General features: G+C 38.7%; 1 protein-coding gene across 8 annotated transcripts in view; it reads left to right on the top strand.

Annotated features, from left to right (window-relative positions):
- The window catches only part of ICA1 (islet cell autoantigen 1), a 145342-nt gene that overhangs the window by 15178 nt on the left and 106713 nt on the right, over positions 1-23451 (top strand). For 3 of the 8 annotated variants that reach the window (XM_089917659.1, XM_022586959.3, XM_022586948.3), the window contains 5 exons: positions 2882-2918; positions 6794-6959; positions 10406-10478; positions 16066-16189; positions 20360-20558. In XM_089917659.1, coding sequence (XP_089773785.1) covers positions 2882-2918; positions 6794-6959; positions 10406-10478; positions 16066-16189; positions 20360-20558 — 599 coding nt within the window. Of the gene's footprint in view, positions 1-2519; positions 2919-6793; positions 6960-10405; positions 10479-16065; positions 16190-20359; positions 20559-23451 lie in introns of those variants that run through there. The other 5 variants (XM_022586991.3, XM_022586986.3, XM_022586979.3 and 2 more) reach the window with 4 other exon arrangements.

The following is a 23451-nucleotide window of genomic DNA, read 5'->3' as shown; positions in this document are numbered from 1 at the left end:
CTTTATATATTTTGGATATTAACCCCATATCAGATATATGATTTGCAAATATCTTCTCCCATTCAGTAGGTTGCCTTACATTTTGTTGATGGTTTCCTTTGCTAGGCAGAAAGTAGAAGCCTTTTAGTATGATGTCCCACTTACTTATTTTTGCTTTTGTTGTCAGATTCAAAAAGTTATTGCCAAGACCTATGTCAAGGAGATTACTGGCTATGTTTTCTTCTAGGAGTTTTATGGTTTCAGGTCTTACATTTAATTCTTTAATCCATTTTGAATTTATTTTTGTGCATGGTGTGAGACACTAGTCTAGTTTTGTTCTTTTACATGTAGCTGTCCAGTTTTTCCAACATTATTTATTGAAGAGACTGTCCTTTCCCCATTGTATATTCCTGGCTCCTTTGTCGTGAGTTAATTGACCATATATGTGTGGGTTTATTCTTTTTTACTTTTTTAATATGGTTATTAGATCATTTAAAATTACTTATGTAGCTCATAGTATATTTCTATTGGACAGAGCTGATCTAGACTATAGGTTCCTTGAGGCCAGGGACAGTGCCTGCCACATGTTAATTAAATGCTCGATGCATGTTTGATAAATCAAACTGTGGAAATGAAATGAATGAACAGATGAGAATTATAACAATTTTTTAAAGTAGTTCTTTTGACACTGTGGATTTAGAAGGTGATAGGCCAGATGAGATGGATTTTGTCAGTAAATCTTAAAATGTTTATTGATTGTCCCTGGTGTATGGGACTGAAACATACATTAAAAGAGATGCAAGTGCTGGCTGCAGCTGCCATCTCATGAGACATTCCGATATCCCCTGTAGGCTGACCTGATTTTGCCACCCATGATTCCTTTGTTCAAGTGCCATATATAATCCAGAAGTTTGTTCAAGAATGATCTATTTCTAGAGAGGATTTTTCCTTTGTGCCATTTAGCTGTGGTTCTCAGACTTTAATGTGCTTAAGAATCACTTGCAAAACCTGTTACAAATGCAGATTCCCAAACCCATTTCCAGAAATTCTAGTTCAGTAGGTAAGGGATGGGGCCCAGGAATCTGCATGTTAACACCCCAGAAGATTCCTGCGTAACTGACTTGTAAGCAATACCGTGAGGAACACTGCTGTATGGCACCATAATCTGGGAATAGCCTGAAACTTCAGGAAAAGGGCAGTTTGTTTAGTGATTTTTATTATCTATTATACTATAAAGAACTCATTGTTAAATATATTAATAATCAAAAAATAATCAAAAAATTGCAGCAAACAGAACAATCAACAGTGAAAAGGCAACCTACCAAATGGGAGAAAATATTTGCAAACCATATATCAAAGAAGGGGTTAATATCCAGAATATATAAAGAACTCCTATAATGTAATAACAAAAAAATTACCCAATTAAAAAAATAGGCAAAGGACTTGAATAGATATTTCTCCAAAGAAGATATGCAAATGGCCAAAAAGCACATGGATGCTCTCCAGGAAGAAGAGAGATGCTGGTTACGGGATGCTGTCATTTCAGAGGCATCCGGACACTCTAAGAAAATGTCCTTCCTCTTTCCTGTCCCTGTACCTGAAGCCTGGAATATCAACACCTCAATTGTGTTCCCTCAAAACATTTTTTAAAAGCCTTGGAGAGACTTCCCTGGTGGTCCAGTGGCTAAGACTGCACGCTCCCAATGCAGGGGGCCCAGGTTCAATCCCTGGTCAGGGAACGATCTAGATCCCACATGCTGCAACTAAAGAACCTGCATGACGCAAATGAAGATCCTGCATGCAGCAGCAAAGATCCCATGTGCTGCAACTAAGACCCGGTGCACCCAAATAAATAAATTAAAAAAAAAAAAAAGCCTTGGAAACTCTGATCATTTTAGGGGTCCTGGTTGTTAGGACCCTTTCTGAGGCAGAGGGAGAACGATTGGGTTTATGTTGTTGAAGTAGCCAGAGCATTCACACTCTGAGCATTCACTCCAGTGGCCAGCAGTCTGTGTCTGGTCAGAGGCCATTCCTTTAGGTAGCGAGCTCTCCGTTCTTTCCAGTAACTGGTAGGCAAGTGTGGCTGGGCTGGCTGTCTCTGCCCCTCCCTGGGGTTGGCCAGCTCCCACGAGAGGGGCAAGTGGAGTGAGGGGCAAAGGCATCAAGTGACTCCCATATTTACTAATGAGATGAAAATACAGTACTTGGTTGATCAAAACTGAAATAATCTCATTTTCCTCCTTTGTACCCTTCTTGGTATCTTGTTCTGGGTTATCAATTCTTTTTGTTTGTTTTTGTTTTTACAATGTGTTGGTTTACCTTCTAGAAATACTGATTATGAAAGATTTTAAATCTGTAAAGAGACAGACAGATGCAGTATACTCACCACCTAGCTTATCAAAGAAAATATTATGGGTACAAAGTCCCTGTATACTCCTCTCAAATAATATTCCCCATCCCCACTGCAGTGGTAACTGCTGTTTGGAATTTAGTGTTCGTCCTTCATATGCAATTCTCTATACCTTCACTCTATAATCTTTGTATATTTCAACAATATAGAGTATTGTTTGGAATGTTACGGTCTCATATTTTATGTAGTCTTTTGCAACCTGCTTTTTTCATTCAACTTGCCTGTTCACTTCTTAAACTTCATTGAGGATATTTCTTCCAGTGTTACTTAACTACTCTAGACATTGGGGTACAGTGATACTGTGTAATAATGTTTGGCCCCCAAGATACAACTAGAAATGGCTTAGATTGAAAAACTTTATATGTGTCAAATTAATGTATAATTATAATATAGTGTGTAACTGTTAAACATATTTGTTTTATTTCAGGTTATAATATAACTTATCCTCTCATGCTTTTTCCCTGTCCCTTCTCCCCAAATCATCAACAGTAGAAAAGGAAGAAGAAGGAAACATGTCAGGACACAAATGGTAAGTAATTTGTTGTCTCTTCTGAACTGGGAGAGGCTAATGAAAGAGGAAAGCACGTAGTATATGCTCAATAAATGTCTACTGAATGGAAAAACCAAGAGTCACAATAGCAGTAAATAACCTGTTAGCCTATACCCAATGTTGAGTATAGTCAAGTTTTCAGTATCCCTACTAAATGTAATATGAAAACCAATAACCAAAAATATTCTCTAAGAAATTCATTTATGTGTAACTTTCTCCTGGGAATCTAACAATGGCTTTTCTTACCACCATTTTTTTCAGTGTAATGAGTTGATACATTTTTTAATCTGTCTTATTTACAACTTCAAATATTAGGGTTATAAGGGAATTTTATATAGGGCAGCTATAAAATAACAATATAACTAGTGACAATAAAAATAACTCAGACTCATTAATATATAGTCATGACTTCAACCTTCATGAACATTCAGGAGTCAGTCATGGTTGGAAGTAGATGATGCTGAATAAAATAGATGTGGTAATTACATGACAGTGTTATCACTGCCTTTTACATGCCTATAAAGCATCTAACAGCATGTTAAACCACTTATAAATTCCAGTTCTGTTAACAAGCAGTGTTTCTGAACCCTTCTGAAACCTTGATCCACTGGGCAAGCAGATCTTTGTCGTTTTTTACCTTCTTTAATTTGTATCATGAAAAAGTGCATTGCATATTTTCATTTTTCAAAGGTACAATTGATTATAATAAGGAATATACTTTTTAAAATAAATTTATTTATTTACTTATTTATTTTTGGCTGAGTTGGGTCTTTGTTGCTGCGTGCAGGCTTTCTCTAGTTGTGGCGAGCGGGGGCTACTCTTCGTTGCGGTGCGTGGGCTTCTCATTGCGGTGGCTTCTCTTGTTGCGGAGCACGGACTCTAGGTGCGCGGGCTTCAGTAGTTGCGGCTCATGGGCTCTAGAGCGCAGGCTCAGTAGTTGTGGCGCACGGGCTTAGTTGCTCCGCGACGTGTGGGATCTTCCTGGACCGGGGCTCGAACCTGTGTCCCCTGCATTGGCAGGCGGATTCTTAACCGCTGCGCTACGGTTAGCGCCCCAAGGAATATACTTCTTAATCCCTCCTCTCTCAGTAGAGAAGCAATCAGGTCCAAGTCCTCTGTAATATCAAATGTCAAACTTTAAAAGTACTTTGCATGTCTTAAAATGTAATGAGCTTTAAAAGGTAATTAATAAATAGCTAAGGGATTTAGTTTCCCTGAGTATCCCCATTTGACAGCTCTGTAAGAGTTGTCAGACTAGTTTTTTAATTGTTCCAGCTTGCCTCATTAAGACAAAAGGATGGCTTCATCCTGTGACCCTCGTAATGGCTGTCATACCCTGGCAGCAGGCTCAGGGAAGTAGGTAGTTGTCATCCACCTAGGAGAGATTGGAGAGTCCCAGGAGATGAGCCCTTCCCCATAGTCCTTCTCCCATTACGGTGCCACTTCATTGCTTGCTGCTGAAATACAAGGGCTGCAGAGAACATTGAAATGCTCACTACGCTGGGATTTAGAGCCTTGGATTTTAATCCTGTGTGATTTGGGGCAAGATTCTTAACGTTTTGAAACCTAAGATTCCTCATTTGTTAAATAACGGGTGAGGCATGTTCACTAAATGACCTCTAAAGTCCTTTTTTTCCCCCTCGGAATAGAATTTTTTTGTTGTTAATCCATGACCTTTGACCAAAAAAACAAAAAAAACTGGGCTTCCCTGGTGGCGCAGTGGTTGAGAGTCCGCCTGCCAATGCAGGGGACACGGGTTCGTGCCCCGGTGCGGGAAGATCCCACATGCCGCGGAGCGGCTGGGCCCGTGAGCCATGGCCGCTGAGCCTGCGCGTCCGGAGCCTGTGCTCCGCAACGGGAGAGGCCACAACAGTGAGAGGCCCACATACCGCAAAAAAAACAGAAACAAAAACAAAAACCACAATAGAAAGAAATCCATCCTAGTCCCCCCTCTTAAAATTCCTTTCCCCTGAAATAGCCACAGTTTGGGGGAGTATATTCTTACCATCTTTTAATGCACATACTGTGTAGAGGGATTATCTTTTACATAAAAGTTATACATATTTTCATCTTATTTTCTCTGATTTAAGCTCATAATAAAATGGTTTTTATTTATATGTTTTAAATAAAAATTATATATATTTAAGGTGTGCAATATAATTTGATATGCATAGTGAAATGATTACTACAGTCAAGCTAGTTAACGTACCATCTTTTTAAATTTATTTAATTAATTTATTTGGTTGCTCTGGGTCTTTAGTTGCAGCAGGTGGGTAGCACACGGGCTCCTTAGTTGTGGCATGCAAACTCTTAGTTGTGGCATGCATGTGGGATCTAGTTCCCTGACCAGGGATCGAACCTGGGCCCCCTGCATTGGGAGCACAGAGTCTTAACCACTTCCCCACCAGGGAAGTCCCAACATATCATCTCCTTTTATAGTTACCACTTTTTGTGTGTGATGAGTGCACATGAAGAGTAATGCTCCTCTCCTAGCCTATTTCCAGTGTTGAATACAATATTATTAAGTGCAGTCATCATGCCTGTACATGAAATATCTGGACTTATTCCAAACTTTGAAATGATGCAGAAAGACATAAAGTAAACCATACTCCTTCTCCTCTTTCCAAAGATAACCATTGCTAAGGAAGTCATCTGAAACTCTGATTTTTTAAGAACAAATGTGTGAATTGAAACTTGTAAATGTTATCTGGCAGGAGAGTGTAAATCATCGAGTTTTGAGATACATATTTTGGTATAGTAGTATAAAGCAATTTCTGTTTTAGGACACACAAGTCTGGCACATTTTGAGTGCTAATGGGATGGGGTGGAAGAAGTTACATGTCTGCAGAGGGAGATGCCTGGGGGTCCTGTGTGAGCTTTTGGACAGGAACCTTAGACAGGAGGGAGGTGTAGACAAAGCAAGGAGGGCTGGAACACCAGTGGCAAACTTTCTGTCAATATTTGGAGACTCTGGTCACTTTTACAGAAGTCCATTTCATTCTGAATTGAATTTTTTTCCAATTTCTTCCTTACATACTTTTTGATATGATCTTCACTGTGCTGTTCCTGAAGAATGGCTTCCTATTGGTATTTTAAGCATTTATGTTTAAGAATTTAAAGTTTTAGTATGAGAAACCCATAATCAATTTTTTAATACTTTTTTATTTTTCAAAATTTTATTTGACTGTAGTAAGAATACTAAACATGAGATCTACCCTTTTAACAGACTTTTAAGTGTAGAATGCAGTGCTGTGACCTCTAGGCACAGTGTTGTACAGCAGATCTCTAGAACTTACTCACCTTGCACCGTGGAAACTGTATGCCCGTCGATTAGTAATTTCCCATTTCCTCCTCATCCTCTGGAAACCACCATTCTATTCTCTGATTCTATGAGTTTGACTGTGTTAGGTACCTCTGTTACAGATTTGATGTATGCTGTTTTTCAGCCCCTTATCTCTACTTTTCTGCCATCACTTCATTGTTGGCCGTAATGCTGGGCTGGAGAGAACATTGGTGTTCGGCTTTATCTCTGACTCACTGGGGTGCTTGAGGCAGTCACCTTGCCTGACTTGGCCTCACTTTGTCTACTTCTGAAAGGAGTGTGTCCAGTCTTTGGATATCTAAACTCCTCAAGGTTTAGTTTCTCAATTTCCTGCAAAAGTTTCTTAATTTCCTCACTAACTTTTAAGGTTTTGGTATAAGTTAGACTTGATTAACCTTTTGGTGTAATAACCATGTAAGAAAGTACTTATATGTTTATTAATGTTGTAAATGTTTGAATACATTTGTTCACACTATAATATCTTAACTTTTTTAAAAGTCATGAGTAAAATGGCTCTTCGAATGCCTTTTAGCAGTTATCCCTGGGACTTACACGATCGATATGCTCAAGATAAATCAGTTGTAAATAAGATGCAGCAGAAGTATTGGGAAACGAAGCAGGCCTTTATTAAAGCCACAGGGAAGAAGGAAGACGAACACGTCGTTGCCTCCGACGCAGACCTGGATGCCAAGCTGGAGGTGAGCGCTTCATTGCCCTCAGCCCCAGCACAGCCACCTTGCTAGGCTCAGGGTCTGAGAATGTATTCACGGGGGCAAGCATAGGTGTGCTTTGTATTTGAAAACATACTGCAAACAGCTAGTTCATAAGGAAAATCTAGGATCAGATTAACTCAATCCCAGCATATTTTTTAAAAACCCACAAATTCTCCTGTAACCCCCAGTATGCCTCAGTTAATTTGTTTTTCAAGCACTTCGTTGGAATGCATGGAATGTGGTAAATTCTCAATAAATGTTGAAAAACATTAATGCACTCAAAGAGCCATTGCCAGTGATAGCAACACTAGGGTCAGGCAAATGTTTACATTTAGAAAAAAAAAGAAAACAGGATGACGGCAAAAGACCCTGGAAAGTGAGTCTAATAAGCTTGTATTGAATCCTGGAAAATTCTAGAATTGAATTAACCAATATTTAGTTAGACTAGTTAATAATACAGTAAGCTGAATTCATATCTGAATGATCCTTGAATACTAGTACAACTGGTTAAAGGCCCACTAATTCCCTGATTGCTGGACATTCTGCCAGTACTTTAGATCAGAATTTAAAAAGCATTTGCTGTACAGCAGAAACTAACACAACATTGTAAATCAACTATACTCCAAGAAAAATTAATTTTAAAAAACCCAAAATTTAAAAAGCATACTTAACACTTCTGTGAATGACAGGGCACAGAGAGAGATAACATGTCACGTGGTCTGATAAGAATTCAGAATGATATCTAAATTTAATACATAAGCTAAAGTTACTGAGCTAAACACTTAATGAGACAAAAATCAAAAGCTCGAGATTTCATAAAGCTTTCTGAGAAGGGTGACCAGGGTGGTGCAAGCCATGGTTATTCTGGAACAGAGAGGTTGAGGGGAAATATGTTAATTGTCAGTTCTCTGGGAAGGCCTGTCATGTGGAAGAGGGATAAGATTCATTCTGTGCATCTGACAGTAGAACCAGACCCAGGGCCACTATTCATAGTACTCATCTCTCATGGAATTATCTCAAGTGTCTGTTTGTTTGCCTGCCTTCCCTCCACCAGGGGGTCAGATTCCATGACACTCAGTACACATTCAGTAAGTGTTAACTGTATAAGTGTACGTGTTAATGCAGTTAAGATGAGTTCCCAACCCTTTCTCCTGTCAGTGGAATTGTTCTAACAGAAGCTGGGTTTGACAGAGATGTTCTAGCAGAGATTGCTTCAACGGAGAAAAGTAGAGCCAGGAAGCCTCTATTCTGATTTTAGTATTCTAAATAGAATTGAAATGATTGTAAGTTGCATATGCTTTTCACATCTTATAGATTTATCTTTTTTCCTCTTAACAACCTAGTAAATACAAGCATTACTCAGAAAGTAATTGAATATGTTATTTTCTAGCACGTGAAACACAATACAGTAATTTAATGTTTATATTTAGGTTCTTGCAGCAGCATTTTCACTGAACCAACTGTACTTTAGTCAAAATACCTGCTGTCCTAGGCACATAGCATCCAAAGTACTTAACTGTGACTAATAATTTTACACATGATAAAGATTTCTGTTGCAGGAATGTTTTAATACTGATGTTGATGTTTATAGAGAAAGAGAATGGATTCCACCAATAAAGCATATGAAAACGATGTGCAGACCATTTTGATGTGCTTTTCAACTAAGTTATCCATAGAAGACTAGCTGATGAAACAAGAACTTGTATTCTGCTGGCAAAGAAAGCTTGTATGCCAAGCTGTAATGATGGTCAGATTCTATTACAGTCTGTTGGGAAGCTCATGTAGAAATGTTCACTAAGTTTAAATATTTGTCAGAATTGCTTGTTAATGAAATCATTTTCTGAAAAACAGTTCTTAAGTACAAGAACCGACAAAACTAACCTGTGGTGACAGAAGTCTTTTAGTGGTTGCCACAGCAGAGTAGACTGACTAGATAGTGGAAATGTTTCTTATCTTACTTTGGGTATGATTACAAGAGTGTATACAATTGTCAAACTCACAGAACTGAACTCTCCAGAGGTGTGCATTTTATTGCATTTAATTTATACTTCAGTTTTAAAAAAGTCATTCAACAGCAGAATAGCTCTTGAACATACTTTTTTTAACGTCCTTGCTCCTATGTTCAGGAATGACTATGTGTTGATAGTTTGTGACCCAGAATACTGTTATCAAGCATTTGTTAAGGAACATACTCAGACTGCTGATTTTCTGTTTTGTTTTATGGTAAAGGGTTTTTGTTTTTTCCCTAAATAGGTAGAGAATGAAGTGTAATGAAATGAGATTTAGTAAAACATATTCTACATGACCAAGATTTATCATATTAAGCATTCATAGGAATGGTTTTTAATCCTCTAAGTATATATGCATGCATTCATTTTTATTAGAACATTTGATCATTTATATCATGAAGCCGATCTTCTGTTTTGACCCAACTGTGAAGTGCTTTGTAATACTAGGGCATAATTGCTACATCACCATGGCCAGTAAGCCAGGGGAGAGAGAAGAATGCCTTGCCCTGCTTCCCTGGATGGCTCCTCAGAGGCATAATGTTTGTCTGCCAGGTTTTCTAATTGATAGCAGCCCTGGTCTCTGAGTCGGTGGACAGAGGATGGAGAAAGTGTGAAGTCTCTGCTCTGTCTTCTGTTTTTCTTTTTAAAGGAGTGTAGTTGGTTTACAATTGTTCTGTCTTCTCTTGAACTGTCTCCATTTCTGAAGCAAAGACCAGAACCACCATAAGTTAAAATCTAGTGAGATTCTTCTCCATGCAGTCCACCTGCTTTTCCCTTAATTTTCTCTGTTATGGCCATAGCATGAGATTAGGTTTCTTCTCTGTATATTTTATGAAATAATTGGGAAAATAATGAGTGATAGGAGCTGCTAGCTAAACTCTGCTTTACCAGATCTCTTCAAAGCAGACAGAACATTCAGCTGATTGATATTTGTTTGTTTTTATAGAGTTGTTTAAGCCTGCCGTAAAATGCATTAGGATCACAAAGTAAGCTAATGTTGTGTTTTAAATAAGATGCTTAATTGACAGATCTTCCATCTGAAAAAAAAGACAGTAAGTGGTAAAAGAAATAAATTCGATTATGAAGGAATATTGGGTCTCTGGTTTACCAAGTCCTCTAATTGGGCCCCTCACTTAGGATTTCTGGTTTTCAGCTATTATTTCAATGTCTGGAGGAAATCATCCTTCTGCAGATCTCAATGTAGATCGCAGAACTGATGAATTCTAATAAATATAGAAAAATAGGAGCATATTTAAAAGCTTTGGTCACATTTTCTGTTCAGTACACCACGTAACACCAAGCTCATTTAGGCATACGATCTTGTTTTTAGTGGGCAAATCAAATGCTATGGTTATATTCAATATAATTTGTTTTTTATTTCACTGCTGTCTGTTTAGCATTTTGTTTGTATTTTTATTATAGCTGTTTCACTCGATTCAGAGAACCTGTCTGGACTTGTCTAAAGCAATTGTACTCTATCAAAAGAGAATCTGTTGTAAGTATGCCATAAGTGTGAATATTGACCAAATAGACAGTAAGAAATTGGATATTTTGCCTTAATATATAATTTTATATGTTTAGGAAGCAAGACAAGGAAACCACTGTTTAGGAGTGTCTGTCTTTGCTCCTTAATTGGTGGGGTGGGGTCTTTAATCATTTTATCAGAAATTCTTTACATAGGCTGTTTTTCAATGCAAGTACCATTGAGTCTACCATGGATAAGTACGTACCATTTATTTTCCTAATTATAAAAAAGTTTTTTCAGTTTTATATCTTGGGATTTGGCGTTGTTTTTATTTGATTGCCCAGGCTCTCTTATGTCCAATTTTGTTCCTTTTAAAATGACCACATGGAGAGAGAAGGCAACAGTTAATTCATTGACTATATTTTGTTGACAGCGCTTCTTCCTGAACATTTTCTATGTCAGATATTGGATTTTTTAGGGAACAAGATTTTCCTATCGTCATCCCATCTTAAAATCATTACCAACAAAGTTGTCTCTGAAATACTAAATATCAAGTTGTATGTTAGTATGTTTTTAAATTTCCATTTGTAGGTCATTTAAGAGTATAATTTCTGTATTTCTGAGACTATGAGAAGTTTGTCTGTTTCTGACTACTGCCAAACCCCTTTCCAGTAATCACAAATTAACAGTTGGGCATTTTCCTTCATTAGTAATCTTTTATGAAGACTGTTTTTCGGAAGTACAAAATCCTAGGACTTAGAGGCAGAATTTTGTAAATTACCTGTGTTACTATTTACTAAGTGTTGGAGCTAAGACTTCTCCAGGGCTAGAACTCCATAGTCTTGGGTATGAGGAATCCAGACACATGACACACTGCCCCCAACATTCCTCTGTCCCATATCCAGTCAGCCACAAATGCTGGTCCATTTTGTCACCTACTTTGCTTTCAGATTCTCCCTGCTGTACCTCTTCACAGCCACCGCCTTAGTTCAGGCCACTCTTACTTGGTTTGCTGCATCAGCTTCCTAACTGATCTCCCTGCCTCCACTTTTTCCTTCTCCAGCCCATCATCTGCACTGCGGTCAGAGCGCAGTCAGCAATCTCCCAGAGCTCCCAGCGGTCAAAGCTGGGACAATTTGAGCAACAAAGTAAATAACTGATTGTATTAGGTTAGAGCCCATGAAGTAAGATAAATGTCCATTAAGTGTGTATGGAAATAAACAAAAAAACAAACTGATATTTTCATGATATTAAGTCTTCCTATCCAGAAACATAGTTTATATCTTTTTAGTTGGGTACTCTTGAATACTGCTTCACAGAGTTTTAGAATTTTTCCTTTACAGGTATTGGGTATCATTTTTTGGATTTATTCTTATGCACGTAATATTTCTTTGATACAGTTCTAAGTGGAATCCCCTCTTTAATTATGTTTTCTATATTTTTGCTCCTGGAGAATAAAAATATATCTGACTTTTGTGTTAAGCTTATATCCATTCACATTATTAAATGCTGCTATTATTTCTAAGAAAACAAAAAAAAACAAATGGGGGAGAAGAGACAGTTCTTGCTTATAAAATAATTGCAATTAATAAATCTAGAAAGAATGAAGGAACCACAGAATCACCATTAGGTAAATACCACAGTAAGAACTCTGGCAGGCAAGATTCACTGAAAGATGTTTTAATTAGTGAGTGAAAGTTTGAGGAGAAACTGGACCTTTACATAGTCTTCTGTATTTACCCCCCAAATTTTTAATAATTACAAAAGGAAAAAACCATAATTTTACAGTGGGGAAATCCAGTAGACATGACATGAACCAAATGATGGAGGTTAACACCGTCAGTAATAATGTGTGTTGATCTCTGGTAGCCCTGATATGAAACACCAAGAAGGGCACTCCACCTCTGCGGTTTCCTTCCCCCAAGTCTGTAACCCCAGTCTAATCATGAGAAAGTAGACAAACCCAGGTTGAGGGACAGTCCACAAAATTCCTGAGCAGTACTCTTAAAGGGCGGCAAGGTCATAAAAGACAAAAAAACCTGAGGAACTGTCACAGGTTGAAGGAGACTAAAGAGGCTTGACAACTCAATGTGGGATCCTGGAAAAGAAAAAGGACATTAATGGGAAAACTAGGAAAATTCAATAAGATTGTGTTTAGGTAGTGGTATTGTACCAATGTTATTTTCCTAATTTTGATCATTCTACCATTGTTATGTAACATTAGGGGAAGAAGGGTACACAGGAACTCTGTATCCTATTTACAATTTTTTCTATCAGCCTAAAATTATTTCAAAATAAAGGTTTTTTAAAAATGTACATTGGGGCTTCCTTGGTGGCACAGTGGTTAAGAATCCGCCTGCCAATGCAGGGGACGTGGGTTCGAGCCCTGGTCCAGGAAGATCCCACATGTCGCGGAGCAGCTAAGCCCGTGTGCCACAACTACTGAGCCTGTGCTCTAGAGCCCATGCTCTGCAGCAAGAGAAGTCACCACAATGAAGAGTAGCCCCCGCTCACCGCAACTAGAGAAAGCCCACGCACAGCAAGGAATACCCAAAGCAGCCAAAACTAAATAAATAAAATAAATTTATTTTTAAAAATAAATAAATAAAAATGTACATTGGATCACATTGCTTCTCTGCTGAAAAGCCTCCAATAAGTACTTAAAGTAAGGTGTATACTTCTACTCCATGGCTTACAAATTCCTACACAATCTGACCCAGTTCACCTCTCCAGCCACTTTTGCTCTTACCCACGATGTGACCTGAGGCCTTTTGCACTCACTGTTTCCTCCATCTGGGATGTCCCTGCCCTCATTGTCTCTAGTGGCCCCGTATCCTTCAGAGCTCAGCTTAATGGTCATCTGCTCAGAGATGCCTTCCCTGACCACCCAGCCCAAAGCAGCTACCAATCACTCTCTCTTACTCGCCACCCTCCCGCCCCCAATCTGGTATTTTTCTTCTTGTGTTTTGATTTTGTTTTGAGTTTTGTATTTTTTATTTTCTGTCTGCTGCCGCTTGAACATAAACTGCATCAGAGCAGCATCCTCATGTGTCTTGTCCATCTCTTTATTCCCAGTGACAAGAACAGTGCCTAGTACATATGAGATCATCCATAAATTTGTGCTAAGTGAATTAATGCTGCCAAGCTAATTGGTTTTGCAGTTCTTTGGTTCCCTTATCAGGGCACATCTGAAAATCTAATTAGGAGTTAAACATGAAAAGATTTTTATTTGTCTCTGAATTAAGTCCCAGTTGAGTGAAACCTTATAAGTAGAAACATTTGAGTTATCTGATACCTGTATTGCACCTGAATTTTAAACTTCTATAAATTTATTTCAGTAATTGAATTTTAAAATTAAAATTAAGGAATGAACATCCCTTCTTGGAAGATGACATGGTCATCACTAAGTCATCCAACCTGTAGCCTGATGCCACTCAAACTTTTTCCACCTCCCTCTGAGCAGCACTGCCCATTACCAGATTCCAGCTCTTAAAATGAAGCCTGTCTTTCCAGTCCAAGTTTAATCCTCAAGTGTGTAAAATAACCAAAAATGGATTCTCAAGTGCTTCAATCTACTTAGGTTTATTTAGGAAAGAGTACATTTCACCACCCTTGTAGTCATTCAAGTACCATGAATTGGTTTCTTCCTAGCCTTAAGTTCATGTGTTCATTTGTATGTGACTTGAGGTTTCAAGGTAAAAAAGGTGACAGTAGCCTCATACTGTTATAAACAAAAGTGTGAAATTTTTCCTTATTGTGCAGTTGAGTCGCATATTAGTAAGTGGAGAGGAGGAAGAATGGAAGGTATTAAAAAACAACAAAGCTTCATATAATTATAGGAATTTTAAAAAATTACCTAGAACCAGGACATAAATACCAGATAAATATTTAGAGTGAAGTATACAGCGATAACAAGGCAAAAGTTATAGTTAGTTCAATTTCACAAGCATTTAATTAGTGCCCTGAATAAGACTCTGTGCTCAGCCTTGGGAATCCATAGTTTGGATGAGGTCCCTGTCCTGAGAAAGCTTAGGTTCTCACGGGAAAGATAGACACGTTGCCCACCCACGGACACCCCATTACCAGGTGCCGAGAGGGCGCTGCTGTCACAGAGAAAGAGGGATCACCTGCTTCACATAGGAAGTAGCTTTTGAGCTAGGCTTTAACCAATGAACTTGATTTTGAGAAACAGAATAGGAAGGAGGGTAGTCACTGACCATCAGGAAGAATGGATTCTAAAGCCTCTTCTCCGTGGAATGTTGAGTGTAAGCTAGTCACAAATTAATAAGGAAGCAGTCGGAGCTTTAACCTTCACTTTTGGATTCTTGGTTCCTGACTAACGTTTTACAGCTGTTGTTGGGGGGATAGTGTCAGGAATGGGATGCATTCTGAAAGAAGTCTGGATTGTTTATGAAAGCAGACAAGAATCCTGGTAGCATTTAGAAAGCATTTTTAGAGACAAATGATTGGTAAATGCGTCAGTACAGAAATGTGAAATAAGAGCAGTGTTCAAAGTGTGTCCCTAGCAAAGTCTGTGTTCAGAGAAAAACCATTCTGGGAAGCTCCGTGTCACTGCTTGCCTGTGGCTCAGCTGTTGGTGAACGTGTATTCGGACCAGTAGCTGCCTAGCAGCCCACGCATCCATTGTGTGGATGCACTGCATTGATCAAATCAGTCCCCAAGGTAGGGAAAGAGAATGTTTTGCTACTATAAATAACTAGGCTATGATTATATCTGTATATACATCTTTGTGCCCATTTTACTACTTCCTCAGGACGTAGTTTACTCCTAACAGAAGTACAACGTCAAAAGATGTGTACAATTCTGACTTTTTAATATTTACTGCCAAATCAGTCTGTAGAGAGCTTGTACCAGTCACTTTCTCACCAATAGCACCCTCTGAGGTTGTCTTTAAAAAATAAGGCCAAATATATGCAAATATTGAATCATTATGTTGTACGCCTGAAACTAATGCAATGTTGTATGTCAGTTATACCTCAATTTTATAAAATAAGAACAAAGAGTAAGGTCAAGATCAGGTATTAGCAATTCAGATTGGGTTCCAGCTCTGCATTTTAAAAATCCACCAAGTCACCAACTTGATTACCTACATACCCTCAACCTCCACCCCCTGCTTCAGCCAAGACCTATGCCATGGATAAGGTATTTGAATTGCTTTACAATCAAGTGGAATGTAACTCAGAAAGCAGGGATCAAAAAGTCAGGAAGAGGGAATAATAGGGGGAAACTGGCCCTACATTATAGGCAGCCACAAAAGATTCCCACAGTCATACTTGACAGACCCAACTCTTCTATTTCAGCTCGAAGCAGCACATTATCAGCTCGCTTTTCAGTAAAGAGGTCATTTTCTGGTTCTGATTACAGAGCACGAAACGTACTGACAGATGCACTCAAGTGAATTTGATCTCTTGTTTCGTAAATGGAAGAACAGCATGAAAGTTAAATGCGGTGGAGGCTTACCTTGTAGCCTTCCACTTGGATTTAATTTCGTCTCGTTTTTGCCTCTAGAAGAGAGGGGACCTTGTGATTTGTCTCTCTCCTCTCTGTAATAAAAATGTTCATTGTTCATGGCTCCTTTTGGTCTTTTCTCCATCAGTCTTGTCTCAAGAAGAAAACGAACTGGGAAAATTTCTCCGATCCCAAGGCTTCCAGGATAAAACCAGAGCAGGAAAAATGATGCAAGCGACAGGAAAGGCCCTCTGCTTTTCTTCCCAGCAAAGGTGTGTGGCCTTCACTGGGGCTGTGTTGTTGGGGGAGGTCTCCTGAGAACCTGGGACCCACTCATTCATGAAGGGAACCTCCTACTGGGCTTTAGAAGGCTCTTGCCTGCGATTGAGGAGCTCCTCTGTTCACAGTTGTTAGTCTGTTCGTACTTAACTCTGATTCGGATAACATGTATAATCTTTTTCCTTCCCTATTAACTTTTTTTTTTTTTAAACATCTTTATTGGGGTATGATTGCTTTACAATGGTGTGTTAGTTTCTGCTTTATAACAAAGTGAATCAGTTATACATATACATATGTTCCCATATGTCTTCCCTCTTGCGTCTCCCTCCCTCCCACTCTCCCTATCCCACCCCTCCAGGCTGTCACAAAGCACCGAGCTAATATCCCTGTGCCTTGCGGCTGCTTCCCCCTAGCCTATTAACTTTTAAAACATGTTTTCGTATTTCTTCTGGTCTATAGTTATACACCAGTCACCATGAGTGCTATCCTAGGCTTATATTTGACCTTCAGTGTTCCTCATAGCAATCCATCCAGTCCCCTTCCAGCAGCTGACTAAAGCAAGAGCTTAATGAGACCAGGCAGAAGGGTTCCCCGAGTGCCCTCTGGGGGCAGTTAACTTGAGAGGGGTGCTGTTCAAGATGCCCTCCACGGTTCTGCTCAGACCCTAGATCAGCAGCATCAAAAGCCTCACCTGAGAGTTTGTTAGCAATGCAGAATCCAGGCCCCACCCCAGAATTACTGAATCCAAATCTGCATTTTAATGGGTCCCCAGCTGTTTTCCATGCACATTCAAGTTTGAGAAGCTCTGGTGCAGAGAAAATTGTAATAGATCAGTGATTTCTTTTTTAACACTACCATAACTTACGTTCAAGGTCCATGTAGAATAAACAGGAGCCACTGCATAGAGTCACACTTTGTATCTGAGAAGGTGACATTCCTTCTCTCCTCCTCCTTCCCCAGTAACTAACAAGCCCCCCAAAATGTCAGTCACTAATATTAGGCAGACTTTATACCTAAATAAGGCTTGTAGGTAGTCTCCAAAAATATTCGGGCCACAAAAATTTCACTCACCCAAACTGTCCAACATTTTCTTCTGCTGTTAATTTTTCCTCACTGCTTTCTCTCCCAGTGGGCCAAAAGCAGGCCACCACCTGTTATACATGTGTTCCTATGAAGATCCAAGAAAGGTGGGGTGGAAAGAAAGAGAACCAAACGTGTGCATTTTTCAGTGGTTCCCCCTCCTGAGCATTCTGGTTCACTCTAATGACATTTGGACCCCAACTTTCATAGTTGAATGCAACAATTTCCAATAGTTCTCTACCCCAGTTTTCCAAGAGAAGTGTTGGTTTATAATCTTTGATTGCACCTTTTAATCTTATTTATAACTGTTTTCCTTGCAAAAATAATACATACTCATTCTAGAAAAATTTTAAAACAGGAACAAACCAAAAGGAGAAAATTAAAAACAACCCAAATTTTGCTAATAGAGATTGACTTGCTTTTAACCCCTTGATACTTTCAATGCATATACGCTTGCCCCAGTCTTCCAAGGATCATTGATTCTTGAAAAATCTTTCATAAATTCTTATATATTTATTTATAAATATATAAGCATTATATATTTCTTAAATTATACATATAATTATCACTAATTTCAGTGGGAAAACTTCTTATACATACCTTCATGCCAAGATTACCATCCATTTATGGGAAACAAGCCAAATCCTTGGACACAATCACCACAAGAGTTACTGTTACTGATCATATAATTATTTTATAATGTTGCTATCCAGTTATACACTTTCATAGTTTTGTACAAAGTTATCTCACAAAACATATGGTACCTTAAGTTTATATAGTCTAACCTTTGGATACAGACAAAAACAGTAAAAGAAATCAACCAAAACAATTTAAATGATACTGTAAACCAGCAAACTGCCCTGTATCCATAAATTAATGTAGCTTGGACAGCTTGCAATTTCGAAGCTGGCCTCCTGCAAGATGACTCTGATTCCATGGTACTCAACTGCTCACGAGGCACATGAAATCCAAACTACTTCTCTGCACATGAGGAAAGTAGGAAGATTACATAAAACTCCCATAAAGTTGAATTCTCAAACCTCGAATGGACATAATTTGGGATTTGCCAGAATATATTTTTAATATAAACAGCAGCATACCATACAATTTTTGAATAGTATTGCATACTGATTATTTAGCAAATTGATTTTTTGTTCAAATAATCCTAACTTTCTTTATGTCCATATATACCTTTTTAAAAACGTCCATAGCATATAATTCCATTATCTGGGCATGCCATGATACGTTTAACCCAAGCCCTCTGTCCACTAGTGTCCACTTCTACCTTTTCCTACTAAAGAATAAAACGTCTTTGGATTAGACCTTTAGGTGCTTTATTAATTATTCCCATTGGGTAGATTTTAGTGAATGGAAACGTGGGCCAGTCTTTCACTGAAGTTTGATGTTTCCAGTTATTGGATTTTTTCTTGGTCTAGACTCAGTCCCTTATACCACAAGTGAATGGGTTTTCACCTTTCTGATTTTATATGAAACAAGTTACAGAAAAAAATGAGGTGACTTTATATGCCTCTTTCTTTTCTTCAAGATCTGAACACCTATCATCATGTCATTATATCTTCAAAGGTTTCTAACTTTATAACAGTCAAAGAAATCAAGAATATTTTATTCACAAGACTCTGTTTCAGCCAGTTTAGGAAAATTGGCAAACTCTAAAGGAAGAGATAAAGGAGACCAGAAATGAACAGGATTCTTAGAGGAACAGCTGAGGACTCTTTCTTTAAATAGAAGTCTCCAATTTTATAAACCTTCATACCAGCATTTGTTTTACTGACTTCTTTGGTAGTCATTGCTACAACAGCCCATTCAGTTTGATGAAAAGTGAGTATTAAATTTAATCCAATGGTGATAAAACACAAGCTTACTTTATGGCACAACAATACGTTTTTGAAAACAGCCTGCAACATCTAGGTAGGATGATGTGAGCAAGCTATTTTTAGAGAAGTGCTGAATATTTAACAATGATGCTTTACAGATAAGAGGAAAACCAGAGAAAAGAGTAAAAGGAATTTTTTTTCTTTTAAACAGTTTATTGCCCCATCTATAATCTTAAAGTGCTCTGCATATGTCTTCAGACATTGATGGAACTGCCAAGAGCTGACTTCAGCTCACTGACACCATTTTCCCCTTCACCTTAACAAGTTTGCACTTAAATTGAGATGTAAATACTAATCTTTTATTTTTTGAACCTATGCCCCACAGCTTCATGGAGACGACTGTATTTTAAGAGTATAATTCATCTGACATTACTCATTTGGGAGAGGAAGATGAAAGAAGCACTATCCTCCTTCCCCTCCCAAATAAATATTTTATCCAAAGTTTGATATGCATCAAACAATTTTTGCTGAATAAATAATGGTATGTTATGACGAGTATTATAATTATTTTATACCCACTTCGTTGTATAATATACATTCATTTCTGGTGTAGTATCCTTAAGTTTTTTGTTTTTTTTTTAAATAAGAATCAAATCACATAACCTATCTGAAAGTGCCTAATACAGTAGACCCTCAGTAAATGTACTTCTCCCACTTCCTAGACCATTTAAAGATGCTTCTGTTCGTACTTCATTCTCTGTGACTATTGAAGCAAGCAGCAGATGCCCTGGCCTTTGGAGAGTAATCCAGAATGGCCTAGACAGGGAGACCTCATCCTGCACACATCCATGCCTTCCCAAAGAGCCAGGCTTCAGGGAGGCAGAGGGCAGGGAGTGGCCAAGAAATGGGAAATAGTCATGCCTTGACCTTCCTCCGTTAACACAAGATTGGTTCCAGCTTTAAAGAAGTACTCTGCCCAGGCATGAGGCCACCCCCAACAATACTGATGGAGAGACTCCCCAGTGATAGTTAAGTAACAGTAATCTAAGGGATCAGCACATGGATAATCATCTCTGGTTGACTCATCTGTTCACATACTTTTCAGTTATAGTTCAGCAAGTATTTCTGCAGCCTCGGCTATGTTTCAGGCACTATTCTAGGCTCATGAGGTTAAGACTGGTAAGCTATCAAGGATTCAAATTGCTGGCCCTCTTAGTTTCACTATTGTGGCTTTACCCTCTTGTCTAGGTTGGCCTTGCGAAATCCTTTGTGTCGCTTTCACCAAGAAGTGGAGACTTTTCGGCATCGGGCCATCTCGGACACTTGGCTGACTGTGAACCGCATGGAGCAGTGCCGGACTGAATACAGAGGGGCGTTATTATGGATGAAGGACGTGTCCCAGGAGCTTGATCCAGACCTCTACAAGCAAATGGAGAAGTTCAGGAAGGTAGGAGATTTCATAAGGGTTATCAAAAGGGGTACCTGCTGGAAGGTAATGAGATGTGATTTGAATCCCTCTAGTAAAGAAGATGTAAATCAAAAGCACCAAGGATGCAATTAATCATTGCTGGTGTCTCTTTACGTGACAGAATACCAATTAATGTGATCTATAATTCTCTAAGGATAAGATAGAAGAGACAGCTGGGAATTGCTGGGATTTAGTAACTGGTTTTAATTAAAGTCAGATTTTCATGTAATGTGCACTTTTTGTAAGGCTGTCACTTGTAGATGCTTCTTCATGCATAACTAAAAATCAAGATTAGACCAAATGAAACCGGAAGGTAAGAACAGACTATTGGGGAAATCCTTTTTAATTGCTAATGAATATTAAAATTAATAGAGTAATAATGCGCCTTTGTTGCGTTTAGTTGTAGGATTAAATAATGTGGCATTGACTCCATCTGCAGCAGACCCTTCAGCTATTTGTATGGGCAAAATAGATAGCTGAGGAGATGGATATGCTCTTAAATTTCCCTGAAATGACTGGTGAGCAGCAGAGGAACAATGTTTCATTGTTTGTTTAAGTGTCCGTGTTCATTTAGCTGTTTGGAGATTTGGTCCTGCGAGGATACATTGCACCACTAGGTGGCAGTCATACACTGAATATTTATGAAAATGCAGCGAGATTTGCGTGTGTGTGTGTGTGTGTGTGTGTGTGTGTGTGTGTGTGTGTATAACCTTGGTAGGTCTTTGTTTGGTCGACTTGGATATATTTCAGGGTATGAAAGACCAAAAAAATCAAGCAAATGTTAGGTTTGACATAATATTGTGTCAATTGTCTAACTCATTTCAAATGATCCATTTGTAATTGTGGTATTGCTTAAAATACCTAGATTTCTAAGTACATGATTGCAGAGCTGTGAATGGGAAACCCTGCTGGTGTGCAGGAGGTTAGATGTGTGGGATGTGGGAGGATGGGGGGAATGTGTGGAGAGGGGGAAAAGAGGGGCCTTCTGTTGCTTAATAATAGGGTCACCAATTGTTGACCCAGGTATTAGATTGACACAAATTCTTTTAAAAGGCAAGTTTTACTTTGGTTTGTAATTTAGAATCCATCTCTATGAAGGGACTCAGAGTCCATTTTCTTTCTGATCGTAGATGGCATTAGTGTGTTAGCAATATCCAATTCCTTAGTAAGGCATGTTTCTGAGCTCATGGAAAATCGGAACTGAGCAGTTCCTTAAAGATGAGCTAGTGAAACTCACTCATTCTATAAAAGAGAAAACCTTAGGCCCCAAAATAGTAAATAAAACTTTTCAAAGGTTGATCGCTAGATGTTGGCAAGCCCAGGCTACATTTGAAATTTCCTGACTTTTTAATCAGGCTGGTAATTTGGTTTGTCTTTGACACTTTATTTGGGGGTTGGAGGAGGATGGAGTGGAAAGGTTAAAAAAGGAAAAAGGAAACAAAAAACCCAACATTATCTGCAGGGTGTGATGCCAGTCACTCTCTATCTGTTACCTCATTTAAGCCTCACAATAACCAAGACACAGATTTTATTTTACAGAGGAGGAAAACGATACCTAAGTAACTAGCAACCAGCACAAGATCAGACAGGGAAATGAAAGTCAGAATCCTTGAAAATATGCATAATTTTTTCTTTAAGAGAGGAAAGGAAGGGAATTAAAGAACATACCTAAAATCGACAAAAGCATTTTCATAGTAACAACTCTTCTGTGATTTATTCATTCAACAAACATTTATTGTGCGCTTTCTATGTGCTAGGTAATAAAGTAAACATAAAATTATTTTGGAAGGCAGGAGAATTTCACGTGAAATTGTGTTTATTTGGTTTTGTTTTGAAGGGTGGTTACTAGCTGTGTAAGGATGAAATAAACCAAGCCCTTTGTCATTCGGTTTGAATGTTGAAACATTACCCACTCTGTAGTGTCATCAATCTGTCGATTTTGGAAAATATGGGGTTTTTTTTAAAAAAAAAATCCTTTGCCATGCAGAAGTAGCTGAAGCAATGCCTTACTCCACAATCCCATGTGTGCTGGATTTAATTTAATAGCTGAACATGGTGTACTTAGAATTTAGAGAAATAATTTTTTTAAAAGAAGTCTGTATTCAAGTGTATATTTGATTAGACTAGACTCTCCACAAGGACAGGGACATGGTTAGTTCTCTTTACTGCCACAGTCCCAGGGCCAGCCCAGCAGCTGGTCCAAGTTAGCACCCATATCCGATGGCCAGAAGTGAGCCATGGCATTTGAGTGCCAGATTCATGCCTTCTCACACCTGTAGAGCTTTCCCACCACATGCAACTGACCTTATAATGTTTGGGAAATTGATATATACGGTTTTGCAGGTAAGAAGTAGCATTATTAGTTTGTGGCTTGCTGCCCTCTTTGGAATGAATTTAAATTGTGGAGGTTGCTATTTGCATGGAGTTCATAGCATGAATCTTAACTTTGAGTCAGCTTTAGTGTTTTGTCCCAATGGGATTCCATTTTAAACAGAGTCTCCATTTATCTCTCAGGAAAGTGTTACTGAAATGTGTTTTCTGAGTCCTCTGGGAGAGTGGTCCAGCTCCCTTGGAGTCACCGTGGGAGGGGGAATTTAGTCTCCTCAGAGCCAGCTGCCTCCCTCACATTCTAACTGATGAATCCTGAACTAAATTCTGTTCTTTGGGTTCATACTTTCTGAGGAAACAACATTCTAATTCATACTTCGCAACTGTGACCCCCACCCCCGGGCTGGTTGCAATCTTTAGTGTGCACTTATTCATTTATTCATTCATCCAGCAAATGATATTGAAGCCCACCTTGTGCCAGGCCACCTGCAGTGGGATACAGTAGTGAGTGAGCAGACACAGAGGCTGCGCTGCTGTCCTGGGC

Source organism: Delphinapterus leucas, chromosome 9 (assembly GCF_059928025.1).
Source record: "Delphinapterus leucas isolate spDelLeu-1000000601 "Yukka" chromosome 9, BTC_Dleu_Yukka2, whole genome shotgun sequence".
In the NCBI taxonomy this organism is placed as follows: Eukaryota; Metazoa; Chordata; class Mammalia; order Artiodactyla; family Monodontidae; genus Delphinapterus; species Delphinapterus leucas.
The sequence above is the reverse complement of the archived record's forward strand: the minus strand, read 5'-3'. Positions and strand labels throughout refer to the sequence as shown.